Source organism: Pleurodeles waltl, chromosome 2_2 (assembly GCF_031143425.1).
Source record: "Pleurodeles waltl isolate 20211129_DDA chromosome 2_2, aPleWal1.hap1.20221129, whole genome shotgun sequence".
Classification (NCBI taxonomy): Eukaryota; Metazoa; Chordata; class Amphibia; order Caudata; family Salamandridae; genus Pleurodeles; species Pleurodeles waltl.
In genome coordinates this window covers 208,764,102-208,782,996 of record NC_090439.1, presented here as the reverse complement: position 1 = coordinate 208,782,996, position 18,895 = coordinate 208,764,102, and the positions used below count along the sequence as shown (strand labels likewise).

General features: G+C 41.2%; 1 protein-coding gene across 7 annotated transcripts in view; it reads left to right on the top strand.

Moving 5' to 3' along the window:
• The window catches only part of TRIO (trio Rho guanine nucleotide exchange factor), a 3,522,386-nt gene that overhangs the window by 596,113 nt on the left and 2,907,378 nt on the right, over window positions 1–18,895 (top strand). For all 7 annotated transcript variants that reach the window (XR_011200906.1, XM_069219639.1, XM_069219640.1 and 4 more), the window contains exon 11: window positions 17,800–17,991. Coding sequence is in view for 6 of the 7 variants with exons in the window: in XM_069219639.1 (XP_069075740.1) it covers window positions 17,800–17,991 (192 nt within the window). In the remaining variant the exon portion in view is untranslated. The remainder of the gene's footprint in view (window positions 1–17,799; window positions 17,992–18,895) is intronic.

Below are 18,895 nucleotides of genomic sequence, written 5' to 3'. Positions count from 1 at the left end.
TTGCAGGCGCCCTTACTAAAGTATGCCACCAAAACTACCAAGAAACTGTACTATTATGTAACATCAACTCAGCACTCTAAAGCTTAAATCATGGGCCTGATAGCTTGCACTTATCTTGGTGATGGTACCACCTGGGAAACTTGAATCTGAAACCACCTCATATTGTTTTAAGAGCCTTAAATATTTGTATTATTTTTAACACTATGAAGCAGATGTTTAGAAACCTTGGCATCTAAATGTTAAGTTATGTATCGGGAACAATGGTGGACTATAGTAGGCCATGGCCTATAGAAGCTATTTTTATTCTAAACTCTATTTTATGCCAGTGTGAAAGTATAATGAAACAAATGCACTTTCTTTGTATAATTTAATGTGTAACTTTTATGACCCATGGTCGAATAAAGTATATATATATATAGCAAAAAAAAAAAAATAGGAACTTTGCTTCCTGATGTCAAATCTGTGCGAGGACTTGAGATATAATGAAGGGAGGAAAGGCATAACTCACCTTAGTGGACCAGTCTTGTAGGAAAAAAATCTGTCACTAAAGCTTGAGGATCTGGTCTCCAACTGTAATAAGAGGGAAGTTGGGCATTCAAACAAGAAGCAAAAATGTCTATTGAGAAGGGACCAAACTTGGAGAAAAAGTTTTTTTAACACTGATGGGTGAAGACGTCAGTTGCTTGAGTCTCAAAGATGGCTGGCACACCAATCTGCTATCGTAAAAATATTTCCGGGAAGATATTCCGCTTGGACGGAAATCTGTCCCTGGAGACAAACTCCCAAACATTTCTGTCTAGTTTGCTAGAGTTTGGACTTCTAGTTGATTTATATACTAACAGCTGATAGGTTGTCCTGTTGAAGGAGAATGGAACAACTTATCCTGTTTTTGACAAAGTTTAGGATGGCAAAGGAACTTGCAAGTACTGCTAAACAATTGATATGCAACAATAACTCCTCTTTTCACCATACACTGCCAGTCAAGAGCTGATCAAAGCTTGCGCCCCAACTAGTTTCACTTGCATTGGATTCTAAGACAAGATCTTGTGCTGTAGAGAAAATTGCTTTTCTGTTCCACGCATCTAAATGATCTGGCCACCATCAGAGCTCTGAACGAGAGTCTTGATCTAGAGGAATAATGTCTCCATAACTGAAAACCTTTTGAAGATGTCAATTCTTGAGCCTGCTAGTGCTTGATAATGTACAGGGCCGTAAAAATGGCTTGAATTGAGAAATACAAGTTGTCCAAGCTGAAAGTCTGAGAGTTAGATTAGATTGGTTCAAGACTTGTCATCTCTCTTTTGATATGAGAAACCTTCTCCTTTGGAAGTTGAATAATTGAGTTGTCTGAATCTATTACAAAACCTAGAAACTCCATCTGTCAAGATGGATTTAATGTCGACTTCTCCTTGTTGATGAGACAACCTAAGCTTTGAAGAAGAGATATGAAGTTTGTTAGATGTGTCATTAATACAGTCTTGTCTTGACGCAATAAAAGGAAGTTGTCTACGTAAGCTAGTAATCTTACACATTGTGTTCTCATGTGAGTTATGACTGGTTTCAAAACCTTGGTGAAACACAACGGAGTTGAAGACTGTCCTAAAGGTAGACTTTTGAACTGATAAAACGTGTCTTTCCACTGAAACTGAAGACACTTCCTGAAAGATATGCATCCTGAAGATATGGTCCTGTCATTTTCCAATAAAAAATCTCTGAGATGGAGAATGGTCTCCATTTTCTGTTTTTCTTCTGAACCAATAATATAGTGCTTACAAAACCTGAAGGATGAGAAGACATTTCTATAGTTTGTTTGTGAAGATGGGATTGGATTTCTGGAGATAATAGAACATCTTGTTCTTTTGAGAAACAAAAGGGGTTTTGGTATCATTTATTCGACTGGTGTGGCATAAAACTCTATACAATAACTCTTTACTATTTGTAGAACCGACGGGTCTGACCTTATCATTCTTCAAGCAGGGAGAAGCAAGCTTGTACGTCCACCCACCAAAAAATGGCCAGAAAATAGAGTGGTTACCCAAGTTCTGGGATCCTGTTTCAGTAACCACATTGTCTGAAGCCTCTGTTCCTCTGATGATAAAATAGTGGTTTATAGTCTTGTTGCCCTCCAAAGGAGCCTCTGTTGTGATTAAAAGCACCTTTTGAGGTATGGTGCCTGCAAGGCGGCTCTTGCCTTTGCCGGCCCTGCCAAAAACTGACTGTGAAACATCTTTTGCAAAGAAGACTGCACTTTATATATTGATGCAAACGTGGCCACATACTTGCTGAGTTATTTGATAAATGAATCGCCAAAACTCCAACCATTTAGCCCCTGACCCTCTTCCTTAGTTGTCAGATTGCTTAGTTTTCAATCAATCTTTAAAAGTAAGCTTTTCATCTTTCTTGTGCCATGACCAAATTTATGTTTCCCAAAAGACAGATTGCTCTCTGAGCACAGTTAGACAAGGTAATAGGATCTGCTTTGGTGTCCTCAATCCTTGCTTCCTCCGCCAGATCCATGATTCTGGTAAGAGGACCTGTAAGGTCAAATAATCTGTACTGGCAATTAGTGAAGCCTCTGTTTACTCCCTTTTAGGGTCTTTACCAAACTTTGTAAAAACAAAATAAAAGCATATTTTGGTCTATTGATGGAGTGGCAGTGATGTTATTGGGCAAAGAAGGACAAGGGCGTTCAGAACGAAACAGTTACGCGAGATTCTATCTACAGGCTTTCTCAACTTGTTAGAGACATAAAGGGACATTCTGTGGAATTTGGGTGCTTGATAAGAGTAGGACCAAACATCGGTTGACCTGAAAAATCAACTAGCGAATCAGCACTTTTATTAGTTTTAGATGACTCTTCCAGTTTGTTAAGAGAAGTTTTATGCCTCTTGTCCACAGGCCCAGACCAGATCATTATGTCTGGATCATCCTTAGCCCTATCATTATCAGAATCGCCAATATCATCATCTGTGCCCGGTAATTGTGTCATATTAGTAGGAAAATTATGTTTTTTTAGAACTACTACTAGAATCAGAAGGAGGTTGCAAAGAAGGAGAGTCTTTAGATGTATTTAAATCATCTGCCACGTGTTTCTTTGCCTTTTTGGGATTAATATCTTTAGCGCCATTTGTCAATCATGGAGTCTTCAGATGTTTAAGAAATATATCAGACATAGAGTCTGATACAACTTGTTGTACTGAATCTTTGATTAAAAACATTTAAACTTTCTTTCAATATTTGTGCATCATCATCCTCCGAATAACTCATTTTTTAAAATAAATATATATATATATATATATATATATATATATATATATATATATATATATATATATATATATATATATATTTGGTGGCATGTGTAGCTGCAGATACACATGCTGTGCACTGTTCCTGCCATCTAGTGTTGGGCTCAGAGTGTTACAAGTTGTTTTTCTTCTAAGAAGTCTTTTCGAGTCACGGGACCGAGTGACTCCTCCCTTTCGGCTCCATTGCGCATGGGCATCGACTCCATCTTAGATTGTTTTCTTTCCGCCATCGGGTTCGGACGTGTTCCTCTTCGCTCTGCTTATTCATTTCGGAAAAAGACTAAATTCACTGAAAATCGTCGGTATTGTTTTCGATCGTGAAACATCTTGCATCAACACCTCAGCACCGGCGAAACACACCTTTGGTTGCCCTTCGGGGCTCCCGCGCCCATCTAGGGACCGGACCACGTTCCGATTCTGTCCACAGTGCCACGCCAAGTATCCCTACACAGATCAACACCGGGTCTGTAATCTGTGTTTGTCACCGGACCACCAAGAGGATACTTGTGAGGCCTGCAGGGCCTTCCGTTCGAAGAAGACCTTGAGGGATTGAAGGGCGCGACGACTTCAAATGGCGTTGAAGAGTACCGAGCACCTCGACGTCGAAGAAGAGGAGATGGCCCTCTCCATCCAAGGTTCAGATTCGGACGCTCCAATGAAGACAGACTACCCACAGCAGGCCAGCATGTGAGTATGCCTACACCGACCCAAGCCCAGAGTCAGTCCAAACCAAAACAAAAGGCCTCGGGGACACCACTGCTGGAAGGCCATGGCTCAACCCACAAGAAATCAAGCGGTGACCAAGCAACACCTTCGGCACCAAAAAAGGCCAAATCCATGCCGAAGTCTTCGGACTCGAGCTGAGAAACAGTGTCCGAGAAAACTCGACATCGACTTGAAACCTCAAAAGAGTCTTTCGGAACCGAGGCCTACTATCAGCATGGGCATTTTGGTGCTGAAAAAAACGGCTTCGGAGCCGAAAAAAGCCTCATATACTGAGGAACATGGACTTTCAAAACAAATGAAAGAAAGACATAGATTTGAGGAGGAACTTCACCAAATGGAGGAGTTTGATGAGACACAGGCAAGGATACAGATCCACAAGCATACTGGAAAAAACTAAACAGCACCTCCTCTCAAATTTAAAAGGAAACTGGCTTTCCAAGGACATTCAGACACTGAGCAGCCAAAGGCTAAAGTGCCCAGAGAACATTCTCTGCCACGCCAGTTTTCCCCAGCCCATTAACCTCTGCATTATCCTCAAAGAACTGTTCTCCTCTTGCCACACCCACTGCAGTCACCCTCCCACACTCTGCAGTCGCAACAAGATACAGGCCCATGGGACCTTTATGATGACCCTGTGTCCGCCAATTGCCCGGAGTGCTATCCTTCTAAACCCTCTCCACCCGAAGATTGCACCTCCTACACACAGGTCTTGGCTAGGGCTGCTGCTTACCACAATGTGAGTATGCACACCGAACCACTGGAGGACGACTTTCTTTTTAATACCTTGTCCTCTACGCATACTTTATATCAAAGCTTACCCATGCTCCCAGGCATGTTTAAACATGCCCAACAGATTTTTCAGGAACCCGTGAAGGGAAGGACCATAACGCCAAGGGTTGAAAAGAAATATAAAGCACCACCATCAGACCCGGTATTTATCACCCAGCAGGAAAGAGAGTTGCGGCACAAGCAGCCAATCAGTGGCGCATAGCAAACTCCCAGGCCCTCCTCGCAAGACATGACAGAGCTCATTGGGACGAGATGAGCGACATCATTCAACATCTCCCCCAAAGAATGCCAAAAAAGAGCTCAGCAAGTGGTAGAGGAGGGACAAGCAATAACCAATAATCAAATCAGGTCTGCATTGGATTCAGCCGATACTGCCGCAAGAACAGTAAACACTGCAGTGACAATTAGACACCATGCATGGCTTAGATCATCAGGTTTCAAACCGGAGATTCAGCATGCGGTCCTCAACATGCCATTCAACCAGCAACAGCTATTTGGCACACAAGTGGACACGGCCATAGAAAAGATGAAGAAAGACACTGATACAGCCAAAGCGATGGGAGCGCTTTACTCATCCCAATACAGAGGGGCATTTAGAAAACAGCAGTATCGGGGGCGGTTCAGGCCACAGCCATCAGAAACATCCACCTCACAGACAAAATCCTCAAACCAATCACAATATCAGAGAGGGGGGTATCGAGGGTCCTTCAGAGGGCAATTTCCAAGATCCAAGGGAAAATTCCAGCCTACACAGCAAGGCACTAACACCAAGCAGTGACTTTGCCATCACCTTCCCCCAACACACGTCCCCTGTGGGAGGAAGACTAAGAATGTTCCACAATCAATGGTCAAACATAACAACGGACGTATGGGTTCTATCAATTATCCAACATGGTTACTGCGTAGAATTCACACATTTTCCTCCATATATTCCCCCACGAGCGCACAAACTATCGTCGCAACATCTAACATTGTTACAAACAGAGGTGAGGGCACTATTAACATAACAGGCCATACAACTAGTACCTCATCAACAAAAAGGAACAGGGGTCTATTCCCTGTACTTCTTTATTCCCAAAAAGGACAAAACACTAAGACCAATATTAGATCTCAGGACTCTCAACCTATACATCAAATCAGAACACTTTCACATGGTGAACACTACAAGACGTAGTCTCATTATTAAAACAGAAAGAATACATGTCAACACTGGACTTAAAAGATGTGTATTTTCATACAGCCATCCATCCATCTCACAGGACATACCTCAGGTTTGTTATACAAGGAAAACATTACCAATTCAAGGTATTACCCTTCGGGATAACAACAGCCCCCAGCGTATTTACAAAATGCCTTGCCGTGGTAGCGGCATACATAAGGAGACAACACATGCATGTATTCCCATATCTCGACGATTGGCTAATAAAGGCCAACACTCAACAGCAGTGTCAAAATCACACACTTTAAGTAATAGATACCCTACACACACTAGGGTTTTCTATAAATTACCAAAACTCCCACTTGCAACCATCCCAAATTCAGCAACACTTGGGAGCTACACTCAACACTCAAAAAGCGATTGCAAGTCTAAGCCCACAAAGGGTACAATCATTCCACACCATGGGACCAAAAATACAACCAAATCAGCATTACACAGTCAGATTTGTGATGAAACTCCTAGGCATGATGGCATCATGCATCGCAATTGTCCCAAACGCACAGTCACACATGCGGCCCTTACAGCAGTGCCTTGCAAAACAATGGTCGCAGGCACAGGGTCACCTCCAAGATCTAGTGTTGATAGACTGCAAACACACTATTCGCTTCAGTGGTGGAACCCCATAAATTTAAACAAAGGGCATCCTTTTCAAGATCCTGTGCCTCACGCCATTCTCACAACAGATGCATCAATGATTGGGTGGGGAGCACACCTCAACAATCACAGTATACAAGGACAGTGAGACAACGAGCAAAAACAGCTACACATAAATCACTTAGAGCTGCTAACAGTCTTTCTAGCAATAAAAGCTTTTCAACCCCTTCTAGACCACAAACACATTCTTGTCAAAACAGACAATATGACAACAATGTACTATTTTAACAAACAGGAGGGAACACACTCATCACAACTTTGCCTCCTAGCACAAAAAATTTGGCATTGGGCAATTCACAACTATATTCGCCTAATGGCGCAATACATCCAAGGCATTCACAATCTAATTAGCGGACAATCTCAGTCGGGATCACCAGCAAACTCAAGAGTGGGAAATACATCCCCAGGTACTACAAAAATACTTGCGCCATTGGGGGACACCAAACATAGATCTGTTCGCCACAAACCAAAACGCAAAATGCCAAAACTTCGCGTCCAGGTACCCACACCCTCAGTCCAACGGAAATGCTCTATGGATCAATTGGTCAGGGATATTTGCTTACCCTTTTCCCCCTCTCCCACTCATTCCTTTTCTAGTCAACAAATTGCGTCAAAACAAACTCAAACTAATACCTACAGCACCAGCGAGGGCACGCCAACCGTGGTACACCACACTGTTGGACCTCCCAGTAATACCTCACATCAAACTTGCAAACAGACCAGACCTGTTAACGCAACACAAACAACAGATTAGACACCCCAATCCAGCAATGCTCAATCTAGCAATCTGGCTCCTGAAGTCTTAGACTTTGGCTATCTAAATCTTCCAAACTAGTGTATGGAAGTCATTAAACAGGCAAGAAAACCTACCACCAGGCATTGTTATGCTAACAAATGGAAAAGATTTGTCTTCTACTGCCAAACAAAACACATCACATCGTCGGATGCGTCCATACAGGACATCGTAGGTTATTTACTACACCTACAAAAAGCAAATCTTGCCTTTTCATCCATCAAAATACACCTCACTGCAATTTCGGCTTATTTGCAAATTAAACACACAAAATCCCTATTTAGAATACCAGTCATTAAAGCCTTCATGGAAGACTAAAGCAGATCATACCTCCAAGAACTCCACCAGTACCCTCATGGAATCTTAATATTGTACTTACAAGACTCATGGATTCACCTTTTGAACTCATGCATTCTTGTCCGATCCAGTTCTTAACTTGGAAAGTTGCATTTCTAGTAGCTATCACTTCATTACGAAGAGTTAGTGAAATACAGGCTTTCACTATTGAGGAACCCTTTATACAAGTACACAAACATAAAGTTGTTCTCCGCACAAATCCAAAATTTCTACCAAAAGTCATTTCACCGTTTCATTTAAACCAAACAGTGGAACTCCCAGTCGTCTTCCCATAGCCAGACTCAGTGGCAGAAAGAGCACTGCATACATTAGATGTAAAAAGAGCTCTAGTGTACTATATGGACAGAACAAAACAATTTCGTAAAACTAAACAATTGTTCGTCGCATTCCAGAAACCCCATGCTGGTAACCCTATATCTAAACAGGGCATAGCCAGATGGATAGTTAAATGTATACAAACTTGCTACCTAAAAGCTAAAAGAGAACTACTCATTACATCAAAGGCACACTCCACTAGAAAGAAAGGAGCAACAATGGCCTTTCTAGGTAACATACCTATGACAGAGATTTGTAAGACAGCCACTTGGTCCACACCTCATACTTTTACCAAACACTACTGTGTAGATGTGTTAGCAACACAACAAGCCACAGTAGGACAGGCTGTACTAAGAACATTATTTCAAACAACTTCAACTCATACAGGCAGAAAATGTCACTTACCCAGTGTACATCTGTTCGTGGCATGTTCTGCTGCAGATTCACATGCGCCCTCCCACATTCCCGGGAGCCTGTAGCCGTTTAAGTTGCTATTAGAAATTGTACATATGTAAATAAACATTCCTTTACCTCAAACTTTGTACATACATATCTATTCCATTGCATGGACATCTTTACTATTCTCACTCTACCACTCCTACCTTATCCTCTGCGGGAAAACAATCTAAGATGGAGTCAATGCCCATGCGCAATGGAGCCGAAAGGGAGGAGTCACTCGGTCCCGTTACTCGAAAAGACTTCTTCGAAGAAAAACAACTTGTAACACTCCGAGCCCAACACTAGATGGCAGGATAATGCACAGCATGTGTATCTGCAGCGGAACATGCCACAAACAGGTGTACACTGGGTAAGTGACATTTTCCTTATATGGGAAATTCAAGAAATGAGGGCAACCAAATATATGTATGTTAAAATTGTATTAGTTTCACTATAAGTTTTTCAAATTTAAACACAAAATTAGATAGAAAAGAATAACATATATATGAATTCAATTATACTTAATCATGCATGGGCCTGAGAAAAACAGTTATTTCTTGCCGCCTAGGCCGACGGGAGTGAGCTAATATGGTAGGCGGGCCTGAGGGCTTGCCAGTAATAATGGAGGCAGGTCCTCGCTGGATGAAGCCAGGAAAAAGGAAACGGACCATCACAGTCTGAGTCAGCAGGCAGAGGGAGAGAGCAGGCCCAGAACAGCTTAGATGGAAAGCGCGCTCAATACTGATGTGAGGGATTCTCCTCAGTGCTGCACCCCGCTAAATAACGGTTAGTGCACGGAAAAAGAAAATTAAGCAAATTAACTATATTGAACCACAGGTGAAACATTTTAACATTGCCAAAAAACATTATAGAACAATAATAACACTCATTATATATAATTTGCAAAACACAATAAATAAATCACTAAGAAAGATATGTGTGTTGAAACTACAAGCAGCAAGAAAAGAGGACTGGTTGTTCCCAGTCAAGATCTTCATAGGATTGGTTTAATGTGATTGGTTATTTTCTCTTCTTGAAAGCTTTTTGTAGTTGCACTATCTAAGCACGCTGGGAGTTGTACTTATCTTGGCTGCTATTCAAATAAATGCAAGAAAAATAGCATAATGGGAACCTCCAGATCTTGTAATGTAATCCCAAATCAGCAGAACTCTGTCATTAGGCGAGGAGAGTGAATCCTTTATCTATTTTCATAGTTTTCCCTATCCAGGAAGCCCCAAGATGGAAGAGTGGGTGAGTGTCCTTTCTATTTCTATAGTTTTCTCTACGCAGGAGGCCCCAAGATGACCTAGCGCAAGAGTTCTCTTTCTGGTTCCATGGCTTCAGGAAGCCCAATAATGCCTCCAGTATCCCTCTGTCAATAAGGGCAATGGCAGCAAGTTCTCAGATGAGAAATAGATCCTTAAAGTATTAAATAACAACCATTCACCAAGGATGGGAAAGAGATAGTGCAGCAAACTGTGCCTCAGCCGAGTTCACCAGCGCAGCCCTGTCACACAACCCACCTAAAGTTTATTAAAAAGGGTCAGTGAAACCAATGATGTGAACAAAGAATCACTTAAAAGAGGACTGCTTGCTGCAAAAAAGTGATTCTTTTTATTTTAAAACCTTCACAATTATGCATATGGCTGCCTTTTTAAGGTCAGGCAAGTATTTAGACACCTCTCAGGATTCTTAAGATAGCGCATATTGCACTGTAGGTTTCAATAATTAAAAGGTATTTGCGTCTGCTCATAAACTGTTAAATGTGTCCAGGATCAGTGCAATGTTTCTTGTGCTGATAGGAGTCCAGACTAGGATGACAGCGAACCTGGAAGGTGTCAATGGGTTGGACAGTTGCTTCCTCGGGTTGAAAATGTCCGAAGGCCAACGGTCTATTTGCTGAATCTATTCTTCTGAAATAATGACACTAGGCTCTCTTTTTTGTTTTCAGCTGTGGGTCTAGATTTTGTAAATTACTTCCACCTGCTATTTGCAGTTTGCACTACCACTTCTCTAGTAGTTTGTTTTAAAATACTTTTTTTCAAAATGAATCATTCTAACACATTTTAAGAACACTGCCATCTTCTTAGAATTCTGTATCAACTCTGCCAATACTTCTTTTGGTTAAAATGCAGCACCTGATTCAGTCTCTTGCTATCTTCATGTTCAGAGGTGCTAGGTAAAAACACACTCTTGAATGTCTCATGAGTATCCAAAAGGTCCGGGACTGTGCTCCAACCGAAATAAGGAATTCCTACAGGTAAATCCTGAGTAAACTGCATACATTTGTGATATTTGTTTTACTAATAATTACTTAACATTACAAGTTAAGCAAAGAGAATAGTTAGAATATGAACCCACTCAACAGAAAAAGTCACACTGTGTAAGATTTAGCTGCCCCACCTTTTCAGAGACAAATTAGACTAATGTGCTTAATTTATAATAAAGGTAAGTGCCAGGGCCCTTGACAGGTGGCCACGGCAGCTTGCATCACCCATTGCATGTGCCAGCGCTGCCAGTGACCTGACATGTACAACTATTATACTGCTACAAGTGTGACAGTTCACACTATTTGAGGCCCAAAATGCATTAAGAATGGCTTGAGTGGCAGATATTGGCTGTTTTTTATGTATTTTGAAATAATAAAATACTGCTGTTTTGCTCATCTTGTGGCAGCTGTCATAAGTGCTGGTGTTGACAATTAAGTGCTGATGCCGAGCACCGGAAACCACTAGCTCAAATTACGCACTGCTGATGCCCATAGCTCCATTTTGCATGGTTTACAGGCAGACATGTTAAAATGAGCATTTCTGCAGATGATAGATCAACCCATGTATTAACGTTTGTAGCACATCCAGTTAGACACACATATACTGTACAATAAGGGGAAAACTAGTGCCATAGCATATAAATCCTATTTGAATTAATCTGCTCATGCATGTACCACTCAAATAGAAAAAGTTCTCACAACGATAGAGGCTACCATCATGAAGAAAATACCCTAAATGCAGGTGTTAAAAATGCTTAAGCTCTTCACCTGCATTACATGTGAATGTGTCTTTAGCCAAAAAGTTTGAGGATTACCCATCCCTATAAAATCAGGAGTTTTTGCAATATTAAACCGATACCACAGGCACCACTTGTTACACTCTTAACTGTGCATAAAAGTGTATTTTATACAGAAAGATCTACACAGGCAGCTGTGGATATTAAACAAATATTCTTATGCATGGACTGCACGTTCAGGGAGAAGTCCAAGATTAGAAATTCCAAGGACTACCGACTGCTTCTGAGATCTTAGGTAATTATACTGCAAAAATAGCTGATATTCAATCCCTCTTACTAGCCCTATAGAAAGCCGTGCGCAGTAGTAACTGTATCTGATAGCATTTTCTGCTTGGAAGGTTGTAGTGTGGACGTATCTCACTGACACCTAAATGAATCCAGAATTTCAAAAGTTAAATTAATCAAAGTTAGCAGTTTAGAGGAAAGGTAGCAGTATGTCAGGATAAGCTGCCATTGTACCATGTGCTAATAAGATAAACCATAAAAATGAAGATGTTCACATTGAATGGAACTGTTTGGCTAATCTAGAAGCTTAAAAGGGAAGTTCCGACCTTTAAGGGATAGCCATGTACCAAACACGGCTGATGGACTAGACTTTATGACAACAGCTAATGAGGGCATGGCATCAGTCTATGCTGGCATCAATGCTACATTATGAATGCTGAAGAAACTATACTAATGACTGAACATGACCAAAGTAATTAGGAATTATGGTACAGCAATGTACTGTTTATCAACAAATTATGCCTGCTAACACTACGAGGCCCACTCCCAAGCCTCTCGCCAGATCAGATAGCCCATTTGATATATATTCACCATATCAGGTTATGGCCCCTTGTCAGTTGGGGTATCCATGTACTAATTGTGGTTGATTAGTGTTCTTCTAATGGGTTTCACAAAAGACTGCCTTTTCTTCAGTAATCATAAGACTTGTAGCTAGAGTTAAGGTTCAGACCTTTAATTCAGAGAATGGCCTGACATTCACTACGTACATATTTTCTAATGTAGTGTCTTGGAGTCAGACAGCTAGTTATACATTAGATCCACCCACAATCAAACTGAATTGCTGACGAAGCTGTTTGAGCAAACGTTCTGACTGTGTAGGCTATTGGCTGCAGCGTTGTCAATGTACCACAATGTATTTCTAGCCCAGAGAGAACCAAATATGTCAGGAGGTGATCTCCATAATCGTCACCTTTAGAAATGCTATTTGGAACTGTGATGTTTCTGGCAGATCCCATACTTGGGTAGGTGGAATGATAGCCTTGTTCAAATGTTGATCTGATGAAGACCCTCCAAGAAGTGAGAAAGGTGTTCAATGATAAAGGTTTTTTCCAAACATAACCTTGGAAATAAAAGCTGCTGGTGAGTGACTCTTGGAACCAAGAGACTTTGTATATGAGAAAATTGCCTACAAGAAGCCATTTAGGCTACAAGGCATGTTATCCTATCTTTGTAACAATTAGCAAATATCAGTTGACCATATCAAGGCACATGTGGCTGATACTGTTCAGTGTCCTGTTTACAGTGCATACATTGCTCCTGATTAGTCTATTTTGTGTCCATATTTTAGAGTTGTCAGAAGGGAAGCAAAGTGGAAATCCAGTCCCATGACCAGAAAAACAACTGATTCTCTGGCTTTATCATCTCCAAGTCCTGACTTTGTGCCACCGTCCGGTGCACCCTTTGCACCATTACCAGAGGAATCTGCAGCAGGAGGTGGTGGGGCCTGGTAGCCCAAGATGGTAAAATGCTAAGCTCTGAGCCACATTGTTCCCATTGATCCATATTTTGTGGAGGGGGTGATATTTGGTGCCCACCACACAGCCAGGCTCTCACCAAGATACCGGCTGATTAAGGCAGGCCAATTTGTCGACAGTAGCGCCCAGCAAGAGGCGCAGACAAGTTTCAATTAACCCTGTGGCTGGAGACCACAAGACCGCTGTAGGGGAGATGTGAGTCAGAAGACCTGCACTGTAGAGAACGGAGCTGCCTGCTGCTCAGGAGAGTGGTTACGGACCCCATTAGACAGAGTCCAGAGATCTGCCAGGATCAAAGGCAAGAGAAAAATCACCCCCACGCAGCCATGAAGGGATTGGCCAGCCAGGCCTACTGTGTTTCCTGGGGTCCATCCGTGCAACTGATAGAACCGGGTAGAGAGTTGGGCCCCCTCCCTGAATGATCGGAGCCTGCCCCAGCAGACTGGGAACGCACGACCAGCTGGAGGAGGCATGTGGAAGATCCCTGTGGAAAAGAGACTCTTGCTCTTCTAGGAGGTGACAGTAAGGAGGTGCAGAGGCTGGGTGGGTAACAGAAGAGCCCTGGGGAGGTGTGAGAGCCACTACTCATAGATGGAATACCCTGCAGCTCCTGGTGTCCCTGGAGAGACTGACAACACCCCTACACTTCTGCCCCCCTCCTTTCTCCCTTTCTGGAGCATGCCTGGCCAAGGCTTCCTAATTGTGAGTGCACTCCTCCAACACTGATCTGTCCTGAGGAGTAAAAAGCAAAGATCTGTGTGCATGACTTGGCGCCCATGACCACTAGGAGGGAAACAGTGGGCAAAGACTAATCCTAGGTGACGATGGCTCAGGGAAAGATTAAGCATTAAACCAAACCCACTAGGACACTGGTCACAGGAGAGACATCAAGCCATATGGTTCCCCTGAGGCTTTCAGGGAAGGCTGCTTTGATATACCAAAATATCTGTATTAGACAATTTAGCCTTCATTTATGGGTCTTCTCAACTACAAGGGCACCATGTACCATTTTCAAATTCAAGTCCCCAGCGTATTTTCAGTTGACTGACTTTTGCTTTCCAGTTCTCTTTTCAGCTCCATTCATGGTCTCTGTGATATGTTGCACCCTGTTTGCTGACCGAGCGTGCTACACAAGTTTCTAAATATTCAGATGTTTTCAGCCAGCCTACACCTTGGCGCCACTTGAAGCTGCTGGTATCCGACCCATGTTACTATGCTTTGTATTAGGTGTTTGCCATTTTTGTACCTCGTGCTTAGGTTACAAATTTTTTCTTAGCTTGATCATTTATGAAAGTTAATAACAGTTAAAGACCATTTATGCTTCAGAGAACACAAAACTCAAAAGCCGTGAGATTTGCAAGTTAAGATGTGCAACAAACAATCCACACCATAACTCATGAGACCCCAAAACTTCATTATCCTGTTACTACCTAGTCAATAGTACATTCATTTTATGGTAGGTGCAAAGCATAATCAATTCACAGTTTTATCTTTGGGCATTAAATCTGCATAAAGACTATTTACCTAATGTCTTGCCAGGGTTGCAGCTCATCTTTGACACCATGGAAATGCCCCATCTGCAATTACTGCAGACAGAATTATATGAGGGAGGTACGGAATCCCTAGCTAGCTCAAATGTTCACAAAACCAGAGTGAAGAGTACAGGAATTTCAGAGAGCGATTGCAACTTTCCTCACATCACAATCCATGAAAGTGCAAAAGATGAAGAAGTTCTTGGGCATGATGACTTGGAGCATTAAATCTGCATTAAGACTGTTTACCTAATACCTTGCCAGGGTTGCAGCTAATCTTTGACACCATATAATTCATGTTTAGAGAAGGGTAAACAGTTGATTGATAAAACCTAAAACACCAAAGAAATGCCTGTCTCATCCATAGAAGTTAGTGTTGCAACTTAATCTGAGGTCACCATCATAGCCAAAATGTCCCATCTACAATTACTGCAGACAGAACTATCTGGGGGTAGTATTGAATACCCAGCTAGCTCAAGTGTTGACAAAACTAGAGTGAATAGTACAGGAATTTCAGAGAGTGATTACAACTCTCCTCATGTCACAATCCATGACAGTGCGTAAGGTGATGAAGTTCTTGGGCATGATGACTTTGAGCATTGAGTTAGATTATAGTGGACATTACTTCCCAATGTTCCAGTGTACTGTCCAGGGAAATATACCAATGTAGAACAAATACAACATCTCAGTGTGCTAGAATTAAAAATTAAAACTCGTGTTTCTTCGATGAAGGATCTCAAGCATCATTTGTGTGCCAAAATGCGCTGCTATGCCCAGACAACATAACATAACCTAACCACATATTACATTTAGAAAATGAGAAGTACACACTCCCTACGTCTGAGACCTCAATGACACTAGGTTCTCGAATGCTGTATCTCCTGGCAGAAAACCCTACAGGAGCAGACAACAGTTGTAAAGACTTGTTCTGGGTGCGCAATTAAGACAACCTTAAGTGGGAACTGAATCTCAAAAATCTTCAACTCATGTTTTCAAAGGAAGGGGCAGCCTAGACAGTCCAAAAAATGCCCATGCCTCAGGCATAGGTTTTTCACACCACATAATACCAAGGAAGTTATTTCTGTGTTCAAACTGGTTAGGGATATTTACATGTGCTTTTCCTCCTTTTCCACAGATACTGGATGAGGTATGAAAAATATGACTAGTGCCAATGACTGAACTTAGTTGCACCAATGAGATGCACACTGGTGCTCTCAGTTGGTTTATACACATAAAGCCAAACTGCATTCTTAGGCTTGGCCCAAATGTAATCGACAATGCAAAATGATCCATTTCAGTGTTCGAATCCACTGTCATCCAATCGAGAGATTTTCCTCCTTAAGGCTTAGAATTTGGATTCTTGGACATCTGTCTGAGTCTAACTACTTTTAAAGAAGCACATTAAAACACAACCAAATGGAAATGCTTGTTCGCTACTGTGAATGAACATCTGTACATTTCCTTACTGCAACTTCATTACACATAGTGTGATACATTTATTTCATTAAGCAAGCATGCCTATCCTGTACTTACGTTTGAGTGCGATTGTCAGCACCAGCAATCCTTTTTCAAAGCAGTTCTTTTCTGTTTGGAAAATACCCATCATAAAAACCTTGATGGAATGGTTAAGAATAATAGTCCCAACCAGATTACCCTGTTGGCCTAGTTGGATTATCAGAATTGACCTAACAAGACTTGTCTGCTATTGAGCCACTGCATTAATTCTCGCATCAGGCATTAACTTGGAAAGTTGAATTTCTGTTAGCAGTCACTTCCTTGCACAGAGGTTGCAAACTCCAAGCGCTTTCAGTGGAAAAACTGGTCATTCAAGTCTGTAGAGGAAAAGTGCTCCTCACAGACATTCACTGTTCCTTCTGAAGGATGTAGCACATTGTTACCTCAAATCATTGGATTTTTAATAGTATTTAAAAATCCTTCAGGCCCGCCATAACGGACCCTAATTTTCACTAGGGGTCAGATACACTCGTACAACATAGACAGAACTAAGCATACTCAAGACAAAACTGCTGTTTGTCTCCTTAGCACCCACACAACTTGGGAAACCCACATCTCAAGGGTCATAACCAGATAGATTGTGGTGGATTCAGGTTTGTTATGTATGTGCTAACAACTCAATTTATGGATGTTCTGCATGCACGTTGGACACTTAAAAAAGGGGAGGTCGTCCATGGTTTTTCTTGGCAACATCCCACTCGTTAATATTTGGAAGGCAGCAATGTTGTCATCTGCTCTTATGTTCCTAAAACATTACTGTGTCATTCATTTAAACAGTGAAACCCCAGTGGATCAAACAGTTTTAAAAAAACTTCTACAACTTCCTCCACTTTTTGATCACTTCTGCAAATTGTCAATTTTGCTTACCTTTAACCAGTTTTTTGCATCTTGTTGTGTTGTAGATTCACCTACACCATCTCCTTGCTATATGTACGGAAGTTATGGAGTGTAGATAGTCTGCTCTGCTTAACCCACTAAACAAGACACACCCTTTCTCACTGTCAAAAAATACAGTACCTTTAAATTCATTAATGTGTGCTGATGTATTGTGGGATTAGCCTATGTAATCGCAAATCTTCACTGGAACTGAAATGTAATCTTAAGGTAAATAATATGTAATATTTCTAATATTGCACTGGATGGCAGGATGGTATGCGGCATGTGATCTACTTCACAATTAGCAACAAACAGCTGGTTACAGGTAAACTTTTTCCATACCTGTTCTGCATGAGGGCCAAGGGAACCCTGTTGGACATAGCATATATTGCTTGGCAACACAATAACGGAGCTTAACATTGCTTGTCTCTTTCATGTCCTTTTCCACCAGAACACATACACAAATGCTGACAAGTTGTTAGAAGCAGCAGAGCAGCTGGCTCAGACAGGGGAATGTGACCCAGAAGAGATTTACCAAGCTGCTCATCAACTGGAAGACCGTATTCAGGATTTTGTGAGACGCGTGGAGCAGCGCAAGATTCTACTAGACATGTCTGTGTCATTTCACACTCATGTCAAAGAGGTATGGTTTTAGTAGATAGTGGTTAGTCCTACCATATATTAAATTGAAAATCGGAATTGTGTTTTTTTTCTTTAGTGCTATATTGCTTTACTCAGAAAAACAAAGGCAACAGACAAGAATGAAAATGTATCAAAGTCTTGTCATTTTGTAGGGCATTATATCAGTTCCCCATCAAGATATAGCATAATCGTTAACATCCTTTGAATTAAATTACGCTAGAGATCTCCTAAGAATGTCATGTTTCTTAGTATCTCCTCCTTGACACTCGTCAATACATTTTCTCGTTAATTGGGCTTCAGTCTATTTACAGGCCTTAATCAGATAATTAAGTTAAAACAATCTTGTATATTATGTAAAAAATGTGAACTGTCTGGAGAAAACTTGGAAATGTGCTTCAATGTAAAATACATTCGGAAAAATTAAAAATCTGCATTTTTGTTCAGTGGTACAATACATCAATTTTTTTAGGGAAACATATTGCGAAATAATAACAAGGTTGTTGTGAATGTGTACTCTTTCCTAGGCATATCCTGCCATCTGTTGACTGAGGCGTTAAAGAGTATAACTTGCTATTTATTTTCCACAAAGTTTTCCTAACATATATTGTTCTTGGTACTTGTAAGCTGTCATCAATCATCGTTCAATAAAGCTACCAGCATTGGCAACATCTTCAGATTGTTTTTTTGCATTTTATTTCATGGTTTGTGTATGAGTTATGATTTCTAACTCGTTATAGCTTGTGGGAAGGGTTTGTAGGGTCCCATGTAAATCTCGAAATTGACAGCATCATCTTTAGATTTTCTGACCATCTATTTCGGACTCAGTAGAAAAAGGCGGAAGGATTTTAGAAGTATATATGAAAAAGAATAACCTAATTTTGATTCAAGAACCAACTTCTTGCGGT